We start from the raw sequence: 18,025 nt of genomic DNA, 5'->3' as shown, positions 1-18,025 counted from the left end.
CTTTGACTGAAATTAATGCCACGCAAAGTTGAGGAGACCAAATATAATAATAATAATAATTTTCTCTTTATTTCATACGTACACCATTTTAATGTAGCGACGAGAATTTGAGTTGTGAAAAACATTGATATACAGTATTACTCACCACTTCCTCTGTTTTTCTCAACATTTTTTTGTTCCTGTTGGGTTTAATACATCAGATCTATGCAAATGTTTTACTAAAATGAGTCAGCCACAGCTGCAGTCACATGATGTTGACTTTGTTCACATTTATATTTTATGTGAGCTGTGCCTAGATTTGGAAAACATTATTTGGCATGACAAGAAATATTATTAATAATCATACCCTACATGACCAAAGGTATGTGGATTCCCGACCATCACACCTATATGAGCTTGTTGGACATCGCATTCTAAAACCATGGGCATTAATACGGACTTTCCCCCCACCCAGCGTGTCAGCTAAAACATCCTCCACTCTTCTGGGAAGGCTTTCTACAAGATTTCTGGGGGCATTTGTGCCCATTCAGCCAAAAGAGTATTTCTGAGGTCAGGCACCGGCATTGGATGATTGGGGTTCCAATTCCTCCAAAATGTGTTCAGTTGGGTTAAAAGTCAAGGTTCTCTGTAGGCCACTTGGGTTCCTTCAAACAAAACTTGTCAAAACCATGTTTTTATGGACCTTGCTCTGTACACAGAGGCACAGCCATGCTGGAACAGGAAAGGGTCTTCCTATATCTGGCGCCATAAAGTTGGAAGCATACAATTGTATGTAGCATTAACATTACCCTTCACTGGCACCAAGGGACCTAGCTGAAAAACAACCCAAGACTATTATCCCTTCTCCACCACGCTGTATAGTAGGCTATATGCCTTCTGGTAGGTAGTGTTCTCCTGGCATCTGCCAAGCCCAGATTTGTCCATTAGACTTCCAGTGAAGCATGATTAATCACTCCAGAGAACACGTTTCCACTGCTCCAGAGTCCTGTGGCATTGGGCTTTATGCCATTCCAGCGGACACTATGCATTGTGCATAGGTTTCTTCAGCTTGTGTGCAGTTGCTCAGACATAGTAACCCATTAGATCATAGGCTGGGGACTGACTATACCAACAACTAAGGCTAGTCTAAGGATAAGCTGGACCCAGAAAAACTATTTTATTATGTAGGATAGGTTGGGTAGGCTAGGATAGAGATTGAGACCTGGGAATTCAGTATATTAACAGCTATTAATGTGAGTGAGCTCAATATTTACTGAACTAATGCTAAAGTGCCCCCAGAACAAGGTGGTTTTGCAGAATAGAAAGGATTTACTATTTGACCTACATTATTTCTTCCAATTGTGATATTGTATATGTACTTTCTATTCCACATGGATATTAAGTTTTGTTTATAGGACATGATGATGTATTCATCAATATTATATGTTATGCATTTTCCATCTCTGCATCTGTGTCCCATTGCTATATATATATATATATATATATATATTGCATAGTAATGTCTGGAATGATGATTGTGATTTTCAAAAGTCTCTAGTCTTAGGTGGGCCAAAATAGACATTTAGATTCGCAAAAGCTTATGGGACATCAGAGGTCTTTGTTCAGATTGAATTTCTGTCTGAAGAAGAGACCTCTGAGATTCTGAAAGCTTATGTGACCCATTATCATTTTGAATGTTGACCCACGTATCAACTTTAACTAAAGACTCCATTTTCTCTCTGACTCATGCTATATCTCTTTTATTTTAAAAAGTAAATACAGAGAGATGGTATAAGCCCTCAAAATAAAGCAGGCCACACATACTGCCTCTCCAGACCGAATAATTTCCATTCTATTCAAACCCTGATCTTTTTCATGGAAAATCTGCAAATTAGTACTGGAAGAGCATCTATTGGTAGCCAACAAGCAGTGTCTGAAGAGAGTAATGAACTACTGTGTGTGTCTTATAAAATTGCCTAGGAAGACACAATAGCCTATATCTCTTTGTGTTGTACTTTTACTAGACAATAATCATTGAACTCACTACAGTAAGTAATTGAATTAGTGCACTGTGTATTTTATGTGACTGTTCAAAGTAAGCAACATTTTGCAACCTCCTGTGTCAAAATTAGCAACTGATGTGATTTAAACTCAGCAGATCTCTTAGGAGTGATCTTTCTTTTGTGCTACTAAACTGAGACACAAGGGAAAACGTCTGATTTTAATACTAATGGTATTTAATAAGCTATAGAAGTCAGGTAGTTCTCAGACTCTAACAAGATCAACTTTAAACAGTAGATCAATCACCCACTGAACGCACGGCATGGTCGCTATACCACTTCTGGTGTATATTCTGGTACTTTCCAAAAGACTTTTGGTTATTCTATCCCTATATAAGGAAGCAGTACAGAATTAGAACAGTGTTTCAAAACACTTCTCATATAAAATTAGTCAAATCAAAAGCATCTACCAGCTGCCTTGTAAACAAGGGGTGATAAGAATCCCTTGGGGCACATACAACTTTCCAGCCCTTGCCGGAGATACGGAAGATATCATAAGTATTTTAAAGTTTGCCATTGAAAAAGGAAAGAGAAGGGTCATTTCTGTCCCTCCGGCTTTTATAGATGTTACTTCACAGCCAGGAAGAATGTATCTGTACTGTATATTAACAGCCAATTTACATTTGTTTTTCTCCTTCTCTATCCTGTTTTATTCACAAATCACAATCTGGTGCTTCCTGCTTTCCAATCTTTGACTGCACAGATGTGTTTTTTTTCCTCCTACTGGAATATCCTAAAAGTAAGTATAAAGCACCAAACTTCCTCCCTAGGGCAAAAAGACAATTTAAAGCACTGATTAAAGAACTCAGTGAACTGAGCCAAAGTCCAGTCAGGACACACCACTACTGTATGCCAAAGGCGGACCAGCCAGAAGAATCCAAACAGAAGTAATTCAGCTTCGTCTTGGATGCCTCAGGAGCTCATCTTAAAAGTAGTCTTTCAAATCATCCTAACAATATTCCTTCAGCTGCCTTTGTCCTAACTAACGTCTCTGCTCTTATTTATTAGAAACGCATTTTACTGCGGGTTATGCACGCATCGCTGATGTTAATCAAATGATATGATACTTTGTGGATGTTCCACCCGTTCCTCTTTCACTCACTTTGATTTTGATTGGAATGTAACAAACAAGGTATAAAATGCAATTTAGGAGCCTGTGGTAAAGAATCAGTAAGCTTTTGTCATTTTATTAAACACACATTTAATATCTTAACGGTGTTATGTCTACTAAGCAACACACAGGACATTGACGAGGATAAGTAGGGCTCTCTCGTCTTTTCATACCCCTTGAATATATGTATTGTATTAAGCACTGCGTAGATTGTTGGCGCTATATAAAAAAGAGATAATAATAATAATAAGTCACTAAACTTAACATACACACTGCACATGATTTTTAACCCCTCAAGGACAATAGGCGGTCCCTAAACCCATTTTGTCATTAAGGGGTTAAACTTGCTTCCAGTACATAATATGTGAAAACATTATTACCTACCTTACGCTTATTTCTGTCGCTAATGCAATACCCCTATGTGTGATGTAACATTTAATTTTGTCAGTAATTTTGATGCAAAAACTCATGCAAATGGCATTATTGTGCACTTCATTTTGGTGCACCTTCCAGAAAACACTATTAGACATTGCTGCAGTATTTTGGCCACATTGCAGGTCACATTAAAGCTGGAAAAAGTTCTGATTTCTCTTTGTCTCATTCTTTAAAATCACAAGAACCTGGCATTTCAGGGGTATGTAGACTTTTTATACCCACTGTATATGGGGATAAACTATATTAAATAATACATTTCAAATCTGCTGTTTTGTTAATCAAAACAGTGGATACCATTATACTTTATCCATCTTCATTCCTCGCTTTTACGGCGGTTCCCTGATCATACAGTCATCAGGAGTTAAGCAGAGCAGAGATTATACGTTTTAAGGTAGTTTTTGTCTGTTAATTATGGCACAGGTAATTTGAAATATTGTAGATGCTATAGTGTAATAAAACCACATATATTTGTGACTATAACATTATGCTACATTACATTGATTTATAGAATGCCAACAGATTCCATAGCACTATTACAACAGGGTGAAAGAGAACACAAACATTGAAATTGGCAATATAGAAAACTGACAATAACGTGTTAAGACACACGGATACAGAAGAGAAAGAGGGCACCGCGCTTGTTAGATCTAACTGGGAGGATAAGGAGGGAAACATTGTTAAAATGAAAAAAACAGCTGAAACAGAATATTTATTTTTGGTATGGAATTCTAAAAATCAAATTGAATAAATGAAGTAACACACTCGCTTGATACTATATAGATTACCCACCTAATCTCCAGAGCCAATGAAGAATTGATTTTCCAACCTTCTCCGGCATGGTGAAAGATTGCCGATCCTTCCTTTCTTAGTATTTTATCAGTGTTGTTTACCATCAGTCTACTTAACGTTAGCTCACCCTCTCTGGAATGCAAGAAAGAAAGAATTCTAATTAATGTCATTCCTAATAAAAATAATAAATGTAAAGCAGAGTCATTACTAGCATCATTACTAATTTAAAAGAATACTTGTAAAGCACACCTATATTTAGGGCTTATTTTTTAAAAAGAGAAAAGTTTTCCTGATTTTGAAGGTTTACTCTATAACAGGGGCGTCCAACCTGCGGCCCTCCAGCTGCTGCAGGACTACATCTCCCATAATGCTCTCTCAGCTTAGGGGCTGGCTGAGGAGGATGGGCGATGTAGTCCTGCAGCAGCTGGAGGGCTGCAGGTTGGACAACCCTGCTCTATAAGCTTAGGTTTTCCTCTTGAATGCTGATGTCCCAAAAGAGCCACAGTCTGATGCACACAGCACAAACGAATCCCTAGTTGGGTTGCTTTAAGATACTGGGCTATCATCACTGTTAACACTTAATCCAATCTGCTACTTTGTGATGTTATGATTGGTTTAAGAAAAGAAATGGGTGATGGGGGTATTCTGTATGTCAGCAGAATCTTAAACCTCAGAAATAGGAACATCCTAGATCAGTGATGGCGAACCTATGACACGCGTGTCAGTGGTGACACGCGTAGCCATTTGGGGTGACACGCGCAGGATTTCCTGCGATTCATCCTCGGCTCCTGCACGGCCGCCGAGGATGAAAGAATCTGTGCTGGAGGACCCGTTCCTCCAGCACAGATTCTTTCATCCTCGGCGGCCGTGCAGGAGCCGAGGATGAATCGCAGGAAATCCTGCGCGTGTCGCGGGACGGGACGTGTGTTAGCGTAACTAGCAGGGGGCGGGGCGGTGGAGGAGCAGGCTCGCAAGGGAGCGGTATCGGAGGTCTTTAACAGACCACCGGCTCCCTTGAGTGATTTTAAGCCGGTTCAAGGATCTCCCTTGAACCGGCTTAAAATCACTCAAGGGAGCCGGAGGTCTGTTAAAGACCTCCGATACCGCTCCCTTGCGATCCGCGCGGCAACAGCTGTTGTGCGCCGGGGTTTGTTGTTAGATCCCGGCGCACAACACTGAAGCCGCGCCCACCGCTGTCCGTGCCCTCTGAACCCCGTGCCCTCTGAACCCCGTGCCCTCGGAAGAAGAACTGAAGAAGAAGAGGAGCGAAGAGCAGGAAAAGGAGCTGTAAGGAGAAAAGAGGAAAGGTAAGAAAGCATACAGTGAGAGTGGATTGGTGTATGTGTGTGGATTGGTGTATGCATGTGGATTGGTGTATGCATGTGGATTGGTGTATGTGTGTGGATTGGTATGTGTGTGTGGATTGGTGTATGCATGTGGATTGGTATGTGTGTGTGGATTGGTATGTGTGTGTGGATTGGTATGTGTGTGTGGATTGGTATGTGTGTGTGGATTGGTATGTGTGTGTGTGTGGATTGGCATGTGTGTGTGTGGATTGGTATGTGTGTGGATTGGTATGTGTGTGGATTGGTATGTGTGTGGATTGGTGTATGTGTGTGGATTGGTGTATGTGTGGATTGGTGTGTGTGTGTGGATTGGTATGTGTGTGGATTGGTATGTGTGTGGATTAGTATATACGTGTGGATTGGTATATATGTGTGGATTGGTATGTGTTTGTGGATTGGTATGTGTTTGTGGATTGGTATATATGTGTGAATTGGTATATATGTGTGGATTGGTATGTGTTTGTGGATTGGTATGCGTGTGGATTGGTATGCGTGTGGATTGGTATATATGTGTGGATTGGTGTATATGTGTGGATTGGTATATATGTGTGGATTGGTATATATGTGTGGATTGGTGTGTATGTGTGTGGATTGGTGTGTATGTGTGTGGATTGGTGTGTATGTGTGTGGATTGGTGTGTATGTGTGTGGATTGGTGTGTATGTGTGTGGATTGGTGTGTATGTGTGTGGATTGGTATGTGTGTGTGGATTGGTGTATATGTGTGGATTGGTATGTGTGTGGATTGGTATATATGTGTGGATTGGTATATGTGTGGATTGGTGTATATGTGTGGATTGGTATATATGTGTGGATTGGTAACTGTGTGAGAGTGATGGGTGTTATGCTGTACCATTTCCAATGTATTTTTCATTATATAATTATGCTCTAAAGTACATCATAACTCCCATCACTCTATACTGTTCCATACAGTGGCAGAGCTGGGAGACAGAGGCCTTGCACCCCCACCGCAGGACTCCTGAAAGGTAAGTAGTTACTAAGCAGGTATGTTAAATAATTTGTTTTTGGTTTATTAAATACAATTATATATTGCAATTATAAATTTTTGTAGTTTAAACTATAAATTGCGCAAAATTATGTTTTTTTGTCGAAGTGACACACCACGCGAGTTATGCTCGATTTTTTGCCGATTTTTGACACACCACGCCAAAAAGGTTGCCCATCACTGTCCTAGATGCTACCTGGCCCAGTAGCGATGCCAATCGCCAAACAGGTTTACCAACATGCTTTGTCTTCTACCTCCCAGCCTACCGATTAGATCATTTAGAAATAATATAGTTGTATATTTGCAGAATGTTTATACTCAACTCAAAACGAAATGATTTTAGAAAATAAAACTAAACTGAGCACACCAATGTCTTGGTGGACAAAACTGATTTTCCTTTACTATTGTTATTTAGTGTTACTTAGTTGAAACTTCAATCACATAATTCAGCAAGCTTTTTTTTATTTCGAAGCATCTGGATAGACTGGCAGCAGAAAAACACACAGCCAAATTTACATCCCACAGAAAATGTGACATTTAAACAATCATTAAGCATCTGCTTATAGGCCTATTGGTACATGGGATACATAATACTCCGTGCAGATCCAACATCCAAATTTGGCACTTGCCATAAGCATACATGTATGGTACATAGTGAATCATGTTGAAACTTAGTTGGTGCTATATAAATAAAATAATAATAATAATAATAAATATTAATTTAATAAACATGGTGTTCTCAAATATGACAGTGACATACATTACAAACACAGTAACAATTAGTATTATGGATATTATTATTTTGTATTTATATGCAGCATTTACAGTACATACATTCAAAGGGCATGAGAAAACTAAATTTGACAGACTAAGACAAACTAATACATTAGATAAAGAGAGCCCTGCTCACAAGCTTACAATCTAAAAGGGATAGGGTGTAGAAAAACATAAGGTAGAAAGAAAGAGGGAGAGACAGTGCCATAGATGGTTGTGGGAGTTGTATTAGTACCAGATAAAATCGGTTCCACTCGGGCTATGGAGCCAAAATGGCTGGATAAGCTTATCTTGCTTCGCACAACAATTCACAAGCTTCGTTTTAACAGAAAATAAAATAGTTATCAGCAATTATTTGTTTGCTTTTCTACAAATCAGTTTCTAAGTGACTCAAAATGCAGTAGGGATTAGGACTTAAAAGGGCTTCAATGTGACATTAGAAACATGGTCCTAATAACCAGACTTTCCAAGAAACGTGTAGAGACTTTAATATATGGCATAGTCTCAGGGGCCATTGGGTATTATAGAACAAAAAATTGACTATTATCAAGGAACATGAAGTTTTACACATATATTCCTTTCCATTTTTTTGGTACTCTGTTGAACTATAGAAGTAAACATGGTGATTGCTCTTGAGGGCATAACTAGATAGATTTTTCATTATACTGTACCATAAAAGTTGTATACAATTTGTCATTTTTCTTGCGAAGCAGTCCCCGTCCCTGGTGTAAGGCAATTAGATTAAATGTGATTTATAAACACATTTCTTTGTCTGCTGATTCTATATAAATTATTTTGAGGACACTGTGATTTATCCACAGCCACCAAATATTCTAAGCTTCTAGACAAGCAGTCCTCGAGGTAGAAAATGATCTCAAAGAAAACCTGTACTTCCTCCTAAAAACAGGCAAAGACAATAAGGCGTACATACTGTGCCGTGGGAAAATAAAATATTTAGTCATTTACAAATAAAATATTTAGTAATTCACATTAGAGGTGACAATGGCGTATAGTAACTCAGTTTAGACGGCTCCCATGCAGGGCGACAAGTACTGAAGCTCTAAGTTGGGTGCATCTGTCAGTAGCAATCGGTATGGACCCACCTTTCAGATATTAAACAACGATGAGGATGTGAACTCAGCTAAGCATAAAACAGAGATACCATCTTTCAAAACATTTTACTATAAACTCACTCTACCAAGGTTGCACATAGTATAAGCAGTAAGGGGAAACACTAAAGATTGCTGGAAACAACAAAAGAGTCTCAGAACAGACTGTCACATTGAGATAAAGAAAAAACTACAGCCTCTTAATAGTCATAATTTAAGTCTATTAGTATAAAATGTGTGCTTTATATAAGTGTTCGGGTTATGCACATCGATTTAAGGACAAAACAACGTCAAACAATCTCCAATGTTCATTATCACTGTTAAAATTCCAGAAACATAATGCAGATTAGAACATTCACATTTATTGCGAGAACAGCCAAGTGGGAACAACACTGAGACATTAAAATGAGACAAACAAAGCATCCAAGTAAAATAAATAATTTACACCTATTTGATTTTTATTGCAGCTATGTAGTTCATATACAGATATCAAGCATGGTTTGTGAACATATACTATATCCACAAAGATGATTTAAAAGTAATTAGCAATGAGCATAAAATAACAAATAAATAAAAAAAAACCTTTTGTTTTGGCTCCTGTATACATTATTACATTGTAAGTCTGCTTCACAATTTATTTTTGCAATAACAGCTTCCAAAATCCATCCTCTAGCATCAGCCATAATCCAGAATGTTACACTGTCGTAAAAAACATACTTGCTCGGTATCACAACTGGGACCTTTCATCTCTCTTTCCAGCATAATTATTCTGACACCTTCTAGTTTTCAAAGGTTCTTGGTGAGCCAGAATGTTATAACTAAGCCAGAACACGCACGCAGACAACCTGGACAGCATGCATACAAGATTTGCTCACATTTGCCTGTTTACCCAGTGCGCAAAAATGGCTGGCAGGCCTGCTCCTGTGACTAAAGGCTACCACATTGATGATAAAGCTGTGGTAGAACACCAGTATACATCTAGCATGAGAACCGATACAACACATAAACATACTGGGTACTCTGGCACATTGGGGGAATGTAGGAGCCCTTGGGTCTACAACATTACAAAGTATAGTTGTATGTTTCAGATGCAGAGGTAGCACAGGCAGATTTATTTTTTTCAAGTCCAGTGGGGGCACAGGCAGGCTCCCCAAAAGGCAGAGGTGGCACAGGCAGGCTGTTTCAGGGGCAGTAGTGGCACAGGCAGGCTGAGATGCTCAGTATATAGTGATATGAGTTGCGCTGTACCACCATCAATGTCTGGCTCAGTATACCGTGATATTGGTTATGCTGTACCATATCTGTTCAGTAAAAGTTAATTTATTTTTTCAGATTTCTAGTTTGCAAATTGGGGGTGCCACATACAGAATCTGCCCAGAGTGCCAAATACTCAAAGTATGCCCCTGCTGTGTTCACTGAGCCAGCACTCAAGCTGACTTATACTAAGTATATCACATGCAAGAAAATGTATTCACCTGAACACATTTCCAGCAGAGCATATAGTTGGTGGTTGGGGAAAGGGGCAAATGCACCCCCATGAATCCCCCAATGCATGTGCAAGGGAGACATATGATAGCTGGAGTATCCCTTTAAAGAAATAGTCTAGTCTCATCTATGTTCATTCATGCGATTGGCTGCCACAACAACTTTAAAACAGGAGGAAGATGTAAATATGAATTAATGAAAGTTGGGTTGATGTAAGTTGAGGACTACTTGTACTTATAAGCGATCATTTGACATAATTATCATTCTCTGCCATATATGTAAACCTGAACTTGCTTGTATAAAACTGCAGAACTTGCTTTAACCCCACTATGCAAGAGGACTGAACTTCCATCAACTTTTTATTTTTTAAATAAACTTCTGTAAGTACACTAAAAATATAATAATAATAATAATAAATGGAACTATGTGTTCATTTTTACATGCAAATCATTTTATTTGAACAAAGCACTTCCTAATATTGTGGAAAAGAAATCAATACTGGAAATGAAATAGTAATTATTTCTAATGGATCCTTCTAATGATAACAACACAAACTGATGTGCTGAATTTGTAAGGCATTTATCCTAAATTGTTCACGTTTTTGAGTTTCTGCCAATTTTTTTTTTAAAAAAAGTTCTTGAGACCATTACAATTCTTATTAGTCATTTCCACTACTAAATTAGGAAGATGAATACGGCACATGCTTTAACAAATATCCTACAGCAGGACACAGATGCACGTCTTCGGCGTAGGACAAACAAATCGCATAAAATAATGTTTCAGCTGAAAAGCAAACAAAAAAATATGTAAATCAAAACGCATACATGGTTGCGTAATATAGGCTCCAATTACTTTTGCAGAAGCCAGAAGTGTTTTGCTAATTACCATATTCACAATCTGGGTCTTTGAATTTTCCATTATGATGTCTCAAGTAAACTGGATGACATCCAAAGCCATATCTTCACCAAATAGGAAAGCTGTGCTTAAAATGGCTCTTTTTTTTTCATAAAATACTAATGTCCCACAGAGATAGTATATTTTCCTAGCGAGATCATTTGTGGTCTCTAGCGCTGAATAATAATATACAAAAGGAGCAGCAGAAGGCTTTAGAATTGGAGTGCACCCAATCTGTCTCAACCCACAGATTTGTAATTGGTGAAGTTAATTAAGAAGGAGGGCGCTGCTATCTGAACGGCGTACGCTCATGTGTTTATTGTAACAAAAACCTTTTGTGTGGGCTTTATTTTTTGCTTTCTTTTGTTTTTCCCCTTAGAAGTTGTAACCATTAATGGTACACAAAATGCAGACACGCAGCTTAAGCTGGGGGCATATTGCTGATATTAAAAGTCACAAGGTGTTATGGTAACAATCAATGGAAGCTCACAGACAAGTGAGACTTAATAACTGCCCAATGTAGTTGGCTGTCACTTCTGTCGGTAAAATACGAGTTATTTATCCGTGACTTTTGCCATACCGGGCTGGACAGCATCCCACACTTATTTGCCTTGATATCCAGACCTGTCAAACTGATCCTCTATTTGATTGACAGTTCTGTACGAAACCACACAACATGCTTCACACCCATCTAGCCTGCCTTTCAGACACTATTGATTTGCCTCTGAAAGCAATGTGCTACACACCACCTGCACACCGACGGTTAAAGGGACCTTTGTGTTCCTTTATTTAAGTCACTGTTGTTCCTGAGATTTCACTTCTGAAATGATTACTTTGTCTCTTATGACAGTAAAAACCTTTAGTTTTTTTCTGATTTTTTTTGTCTTTTAACTCCATCCGTACTCCTCTTAATTTACCACATCGCAGGTTATAATACACTTGCATAAGGTTCTCTTACATTCTCTATCTGCACCTTGTGGCCTGTTTCTTTGTCTTTCTGATGCTTTGTTCCTCTCATTCTCTATGCACGTTTTTTCTTTTTGTCTGTGTCTTTATGTTGGCTCCATGGCATTGTCTTTCTCCATTTCTCTTCTTGATTTGACCCATTGAGTCTTTATAGTCAGCTCCCTTTTTCTTTTTAAGACGCTTGACTTTCCTGACCTTCCCTTTTATACCCTGTATTTTTTCGGCTAGTCCTCTGTGCCCCTTGGTTGGGATTGTACGCTGCACTCTTTTTTGTCTTCTCAAATATCAAACAAACAGATAAGCCTTCTAGCCCCAAAAGTAATTTCTATTAAAACAGTAGTAAATCAAACATGAATCATTAACATAGGATTATTACTTAGCAGCCAATGTAAATTGAAGCGCTAGGGCTCCTATGCACCTTTTATTCCTAGGTTAGGGTGAGGGTCGGCCCTTATAGCTGCTATAGGGTTTTATAGACATCAAAGAAGAGTTTTTTAACTATTAGTAATATTAACATAGTGTTCAGCATGGATACATACAAACAATTACTCCAATCTGTAATGTGACTTGGGGAATTCTGTATGTATGTAACATCTGGAAGACAAAGAACCATAAAGCTCTGGCTGTAAAAAACAATAGAAGAAAACACAGGATCTGTATGGGCAAGCAGGGTCAGCTACATATATCATTACTAAGATGGTCATCAATTTAGAATTAGAATTATTTGTTAAATAGTGAATCATTTACTGTTAGTATTGTGTGGATACTACTAAACTATTACAAATGAATGGTGAAAAAATACTATTCTGCTATAGAACAGGATTAACAATAAAAAGTTGAAAGTTTTTAAATACTGGGGTTGACAGTATAAGATGTTCTGGAAAACTAAGTTGCTGGAATTGTTTAGCTGCCATTAGATGAAAGGGGATATAATCACAATTTACCAGAGGAATGGAGAACATCAGCAATGGACTGCATTATAAATAAACACGAAAATCCGTGGCTTTTATCTCTTGATACAGAAACAACAATGGAAATAACAACATAAACAAACATAAGGATGCAGACACCCAGCCTGTAACTGACACGCTCAGCACATGACAACGGTCGCTTAGATTGTCAAACCCACAGAGGAAATCCTTAGCAGACACAGCAAGCTTACAAGTACAGAAGTAAAAACCTACGGCAGCTATTGTGAGTGCAGGTTAACCCTTACTGGTGCAAGCCCCACAGCACCCTTAACGCCCCACTGTACTCCTCTAAGATTCCAATTCAATGTGTCACCCCCTACCCGGCACCCATTGAAAAAGATGAAAGCTCTAAACCAAGCAGTGAGCAAACGAACATCCATTTAACCCATGAAGTGCCAGGCAGCACTCTCCCCACTCTGTTGGCATTCACATGGTCACCCTTCCCCGCTGAACAGCGTTAAATCCACCCACACACATACACACCCTTTGTGGCAGTCAGATGGTTAAATAACAAGTTACGGTGTATCAGACCAACGCAATACAAACGCACCCACACACCGTAGTGAGCCCAGACATAACTGCACACCTTCTCCATTTGTTAGCACTTCGCATTTACCCTGTGAGTTGGGAATCCTGGTGCTCCTCCGGTCTTGCGATCTCTTTCGTCTTGTAAAAGATCAGGAGGATGCTTATGGTGCAGATAGTCCACCTTTTCCTTACTGAACGCATGTCTCACAATCCCTGAAACGAATCCCCCAAATCCGTTTTGTGATGCTTTAGACCAATATCTATAAATATCAATTTTTCTATAGATGGTTTAAAAATAAAGGAGGAACAAAAAAACACCAGCCACAGAGAGAAAAAAAACACCAGTGATAGGAAATAATGGTTTGGGATGTAAGTATCCTTCTGGATGCAGCTTCTTATTATATAGGTCCTCAGGCGTATGCTGGCTGCAGCCACAGAGTGCAAGGAGCAGCACCAGCAGCAGGTTCCTTCTTCAGTTCACAAGGAGCAGCCCTCCCCACGATCTGTGTGGGCCACGCCCCCTTCAGAAGGGATATCTGTCAACCCCGCCCCCTACACGTCACTCTTTAGCCTTAGTGGCTTGAATGTAGAATCATTTTAAAGCTGGACATAGGGGTACATGTGGGAGATGTATCTGGTATCCTATTGTAAGCTTCTACCTTTTTTAAAGCAGGAGTTAAAGGTTTATTTGGTGTATGTATTTATTTGTGTATTTTGTTTTTCTTCTACAAAGTCTGGTTTCTACTAAATAATAGTCTATTTATACACACACATTATGATGCCCTTTGTATCTATACTTGCAAGATGTCAGATTTAATCAGGGGTCTCAGACTTGACTCCAATCCTATTGAAAAGCAGTAGATGGCAAATCATAGACTATTGTGACTGTAAACTTGGGCGCCCTTTGGTTTTATTGGTTTGTCTCTGTCAATTCTAGTTTTGTCATACCCTTTGAATGTATGTACAGTAAGAAGCGTTGTGTAAGTTGTTAGCGCTAAATAAATACAAAGATAATAGTGATATGAGATGGTAAATTGGCAGATTCTCTTACAAGTCTGTGTCTGGATCCAGGTAACGCTAGAACGTGTTTTATGGTATGTTATTCAGATATAACCCTATTATAAAATAATTGAGTCTGCCTTACTGTGAGCCCTGTATAGTGACAATTGAGAGTTATGTAGGAATGTGATGCAATAAAATGGTTTGTGTAAATGGAGCTACCTGATCCATGACTAGAGCTCTTATTGCCTGGGGCAGGATCAGAGATCTTGCCCAGTAATGATGTCACATCTGCTTATAGAAGTGGAAAGCTGGAAGAGTTTTACAGCTGGGTGGCTCAAGTGCACCCTATGGAAGCTACAGCCCTGCGAAATACCAGCCTTTAACTCCTTAAGGACAACGGGTAGTCCTTAAACCTATTAATGACAATGCATTGTGAACCTGTATAGGTATGGGCTTTGTGGTGAAGGGGTTGAAAAAAACAGATGTACTGCTACAACCTAAGTTGTTGTGGTTGCAATGTGGTAGGATTGTTTGAGCATAAAAACCTGGCAAAAATATTTATATATAATATGTGCCACATGTGCAATTTTGCAACATTTCATTTACAAATCAATTTTTATATGCTTTGGTGTAAGTGTAGTTTTATCCCCCCCCCCATTTTTTACGTAAATACAGTATTACCTAGGACTAATATATCTCCTCTCTTGATTACACCAGTAAACTTGCCTCCACCAGTGGGTTACCTGTTCATATCCATGGCAGATATTCATCACTGACTGAATAGGTTAACTGTCAGCAGCCTGCCATGCCAGGCATGTAAGGAGCTGCATATTACTGTGAACCAACATCAGAAATGTTTGGAGAGTGGAGGCTACAAATTATCTCCATTGACAAAACATTTTTTGTATAAAACCCCTCCTGATTCTTTGCTGTCTCTAGTGACACTGTTGTCATCAAACCCCTTTTGGTTTGATGGTACACTAGCCTTGGCACAAACGGCTGCCAGCTGTGAATGTTGAATTATTCTGCAAATGGAGAATGTACTAGGCACATGCTTCCCCAATGCCTGCACATGCGTTCTCAGTATTGCACATGCATGTACCACACCAGCAGTGCAAAGACAACACGGGTAAATATGACTGGGCATATAAAGCAGGTAGCTGCACACAACAGGAGATCAGGTGTGTATGGAGCAATGCCATGCAGAAGCCCATGGTGCCTTTGCCTGTTGTGCCAGGTGGCCTGTCCGGGTCTGCTGTCAGCTGATGTGTTTGCAATGGTTTCTACAGTAGCAGCAGGAGCAAATTAGTAGGAGATGTACAGTAGGAGATGTAGGAGTTTATTAGTAATCACAGCTTTCACATTCCCTATACAGTGACATCGCTAGGGGGGGTCTAGAGTGTGCCATGGCCCCCTTACATAATGGGCAGATGTGGGAGATGCGGCAGACAGGACAGAGATACTAAGAAAGAGGAGAGCTATCTGGGAGCTGTGGAAGTCCTGTGGATGCGATCTGTGTGCTGGGCAAGTCCTATGTGTGCAACATGGGTGCCAGGGCTATCTGTGCAACCTGTGATCTATGCCTGCCGTTTCCACGCCATATTAATTTGATATACCTTCAGTGGTGAGTTTGTATGTGATTTTCCAGTTCTATGCCTGCAAGGCTCAGTGACATATACTGAGCTAGACCGACTAGGCCTGAGGTTGCAGGTCCACGGGGGGCGGCAGGCAAACCAAATTGCATGTTTGGGATTACAAATGATCTCAAAGTGTTTGTTAAATTTATTATATTATTTTTATCAGTTTTTAACCTTATAAATTGTTAATCTTTAATGACTCTTTAAGGCACTGATGATTGATCAATCTCACCAATCAGTGACCTAATCTAGTGGGTGTGTATGATACACAACTACTACATTTTTTTCCAGCAAAATTGAGTGTAAAGTTATACCTGTATAATATATACCTGATATTTTAGGGTAATTTATGTGGCACAATTTTTTTTTCAATGTTTTTGAACTGACACATTTCTGAGGATGACAAGGACGATGAAGATGAGATTGCTACAATATTTCCCTCTTATTATGTGCAGATGAGCCTGAAGCCTTATGGTGATATTTATTTATTCTTCTAACTAAAATGTATTGATTTGGAATATTTGTTATCATAATTGAAACAGAAGTGTTTTCAAAATCCACAGAAACAAAGCAAAAGCAAATGAATCCCTTTATGCATTTGGATGTATATATATATATATATATATATACCGTATATATGGAGTGCAAAGAAATGAAAGTGTAAGGACTTACACTCTATAATAGACCATCCTATATTTGTCTGATACTATTGTTATTGGGGAGAGTAGGCTCTGCTGAGCGTAAATGCATCCACTCTAAAATCTTGAATAGGGAATGCGAGATTATTTGATGTTGTCGTGTTTTAATAGTTATTATTTTATCAGTTGTTTATTTGCTATTAAAACAAATGATTGAATAGGGCAAAACAGTAGAATGCATATTTTAATGTACAAAGTATGCAACATTTTTTAAGAATATATTTACTCAAGTGGTATCCCATTCTTTATATATATATTTTATTATTACACAATTCTCAGGGCGAACCAATCACATGCTATCATAAAGTATGTCTAATCATTAAATCTATAGTCTCTATTATATCTCTGGGTTCTTGTGACACGTTAATTTACCCAACAGTTTCTTATTTTACACTAAATATTAATGGATTCTTCAACTAGGACTTTAACTAGGTTATAATATAGTTCATATCACACCTCATTAACACCATTAATTCATCTTCTCATAAAACACTTAGATCATCCAATCCATTAAACTAATGCCTAGCGAGCCCCATTTCCCAGTAATCACATTTTTTTTTTACTGCACCTGCTTCCACATCATCATTCAATACAATAATTTGCCCCTTTTCACTAATATTTACTATTATATGTCGTTTTGTCTTGTTTATTCAAGTACTGTTGATTTCTATCAGTGTTAGTTAGGGAAGTTCTCCTTGTTTGCTTTTCAAGAAGATCTGTGGTAGTCACAGGACTATCTATAGTCAAACAGTGAATGGTTTTTATAAAGATTGTTATTAGAACCAGTTGTCTGCCACCACCATGTAACTCCGAAATAGAATCGTTGTGATAGACTGTGAAATGACAAATATTTAAAGAGTCTCGGGCGTGGGGCGTGGGATGCATACTGCAACTCAACAAGTATTTTAAACATTTATTTGCATTCTTATAAATGGGTTGATGGATTCTGATTTGTGAGTTGCAGCCAAGTTCATATCAGTTTGGTTCTCTAATTCACTTTGTTATGGGAGATGTTGGTTTTAATTAAAAGGCAGGACCTGCAGCTTACTGTGAAATTAATAGTGGAAGAAGGGGCAGGGGAGCATCTATGGTGGGATGGGGTTACATTAACCCACGGGGCGAAGACCAACCAGTTTCCAGGATTCATTTTTTAAGTATTCTTGAATAGGCATTGTGAAATATAATGTAATGGGTATAAGATCCCAGTAGGAGGGTTAGCAGGAGATAGCTCAGATAC

General features: G+C 38.8%; 1 protein-coding gene across 1 annotated transcript in view; it reads right to left on the bottom strand.

The window, feature by feature from the left end:
• Positions 1-13,924, bottom strand: part of ST8SIA4 (ST8 alpha-N-acetyl-neuraminide alpha-2,8-sialyltransferase 4) — a 63,866-nt gene extending 49,942 nt beyond the window's left edge. Inside the window, exons 1-2 of the mRNA XM_053474603.1 lie at positions 13,540-13,924; positions 4,375-4,506 (exon numbers count right to left, since the gene is read on the bottom strand). Coding sequence (XP_053330578.1) covers positions 4,375-4,506; positions 13,540-13,652 — 245 coding nt within the window. The 5' untranslated portion in view covers positions 13,653-13,924. The remainder of the gene's footprint in view (positions 1-4,374; positions 4,507-13,539) is intronic.
• Positions 13,925-18,025: the final 4,101 nt, after the last annotated feature.

This window comes from Spea bombifrons, chromosome 1 (genome assembly GCF_027358695.1).
Source record: "Spea bombifrons isolate aSpeBom1 chromosome 1, aSpeBom1.2.pri, whole genome shotgun sequence".
In the NCBI taxonomy this organism is placed as follows: Eukaryota; Metazoa; Chordata; class Amphibia; order Anura; family Pelobatidae; genus Spea; species Spea bombifrons.
This window is presented reverse-complemented; position numbering and strand designations above follow the sequence as displayed.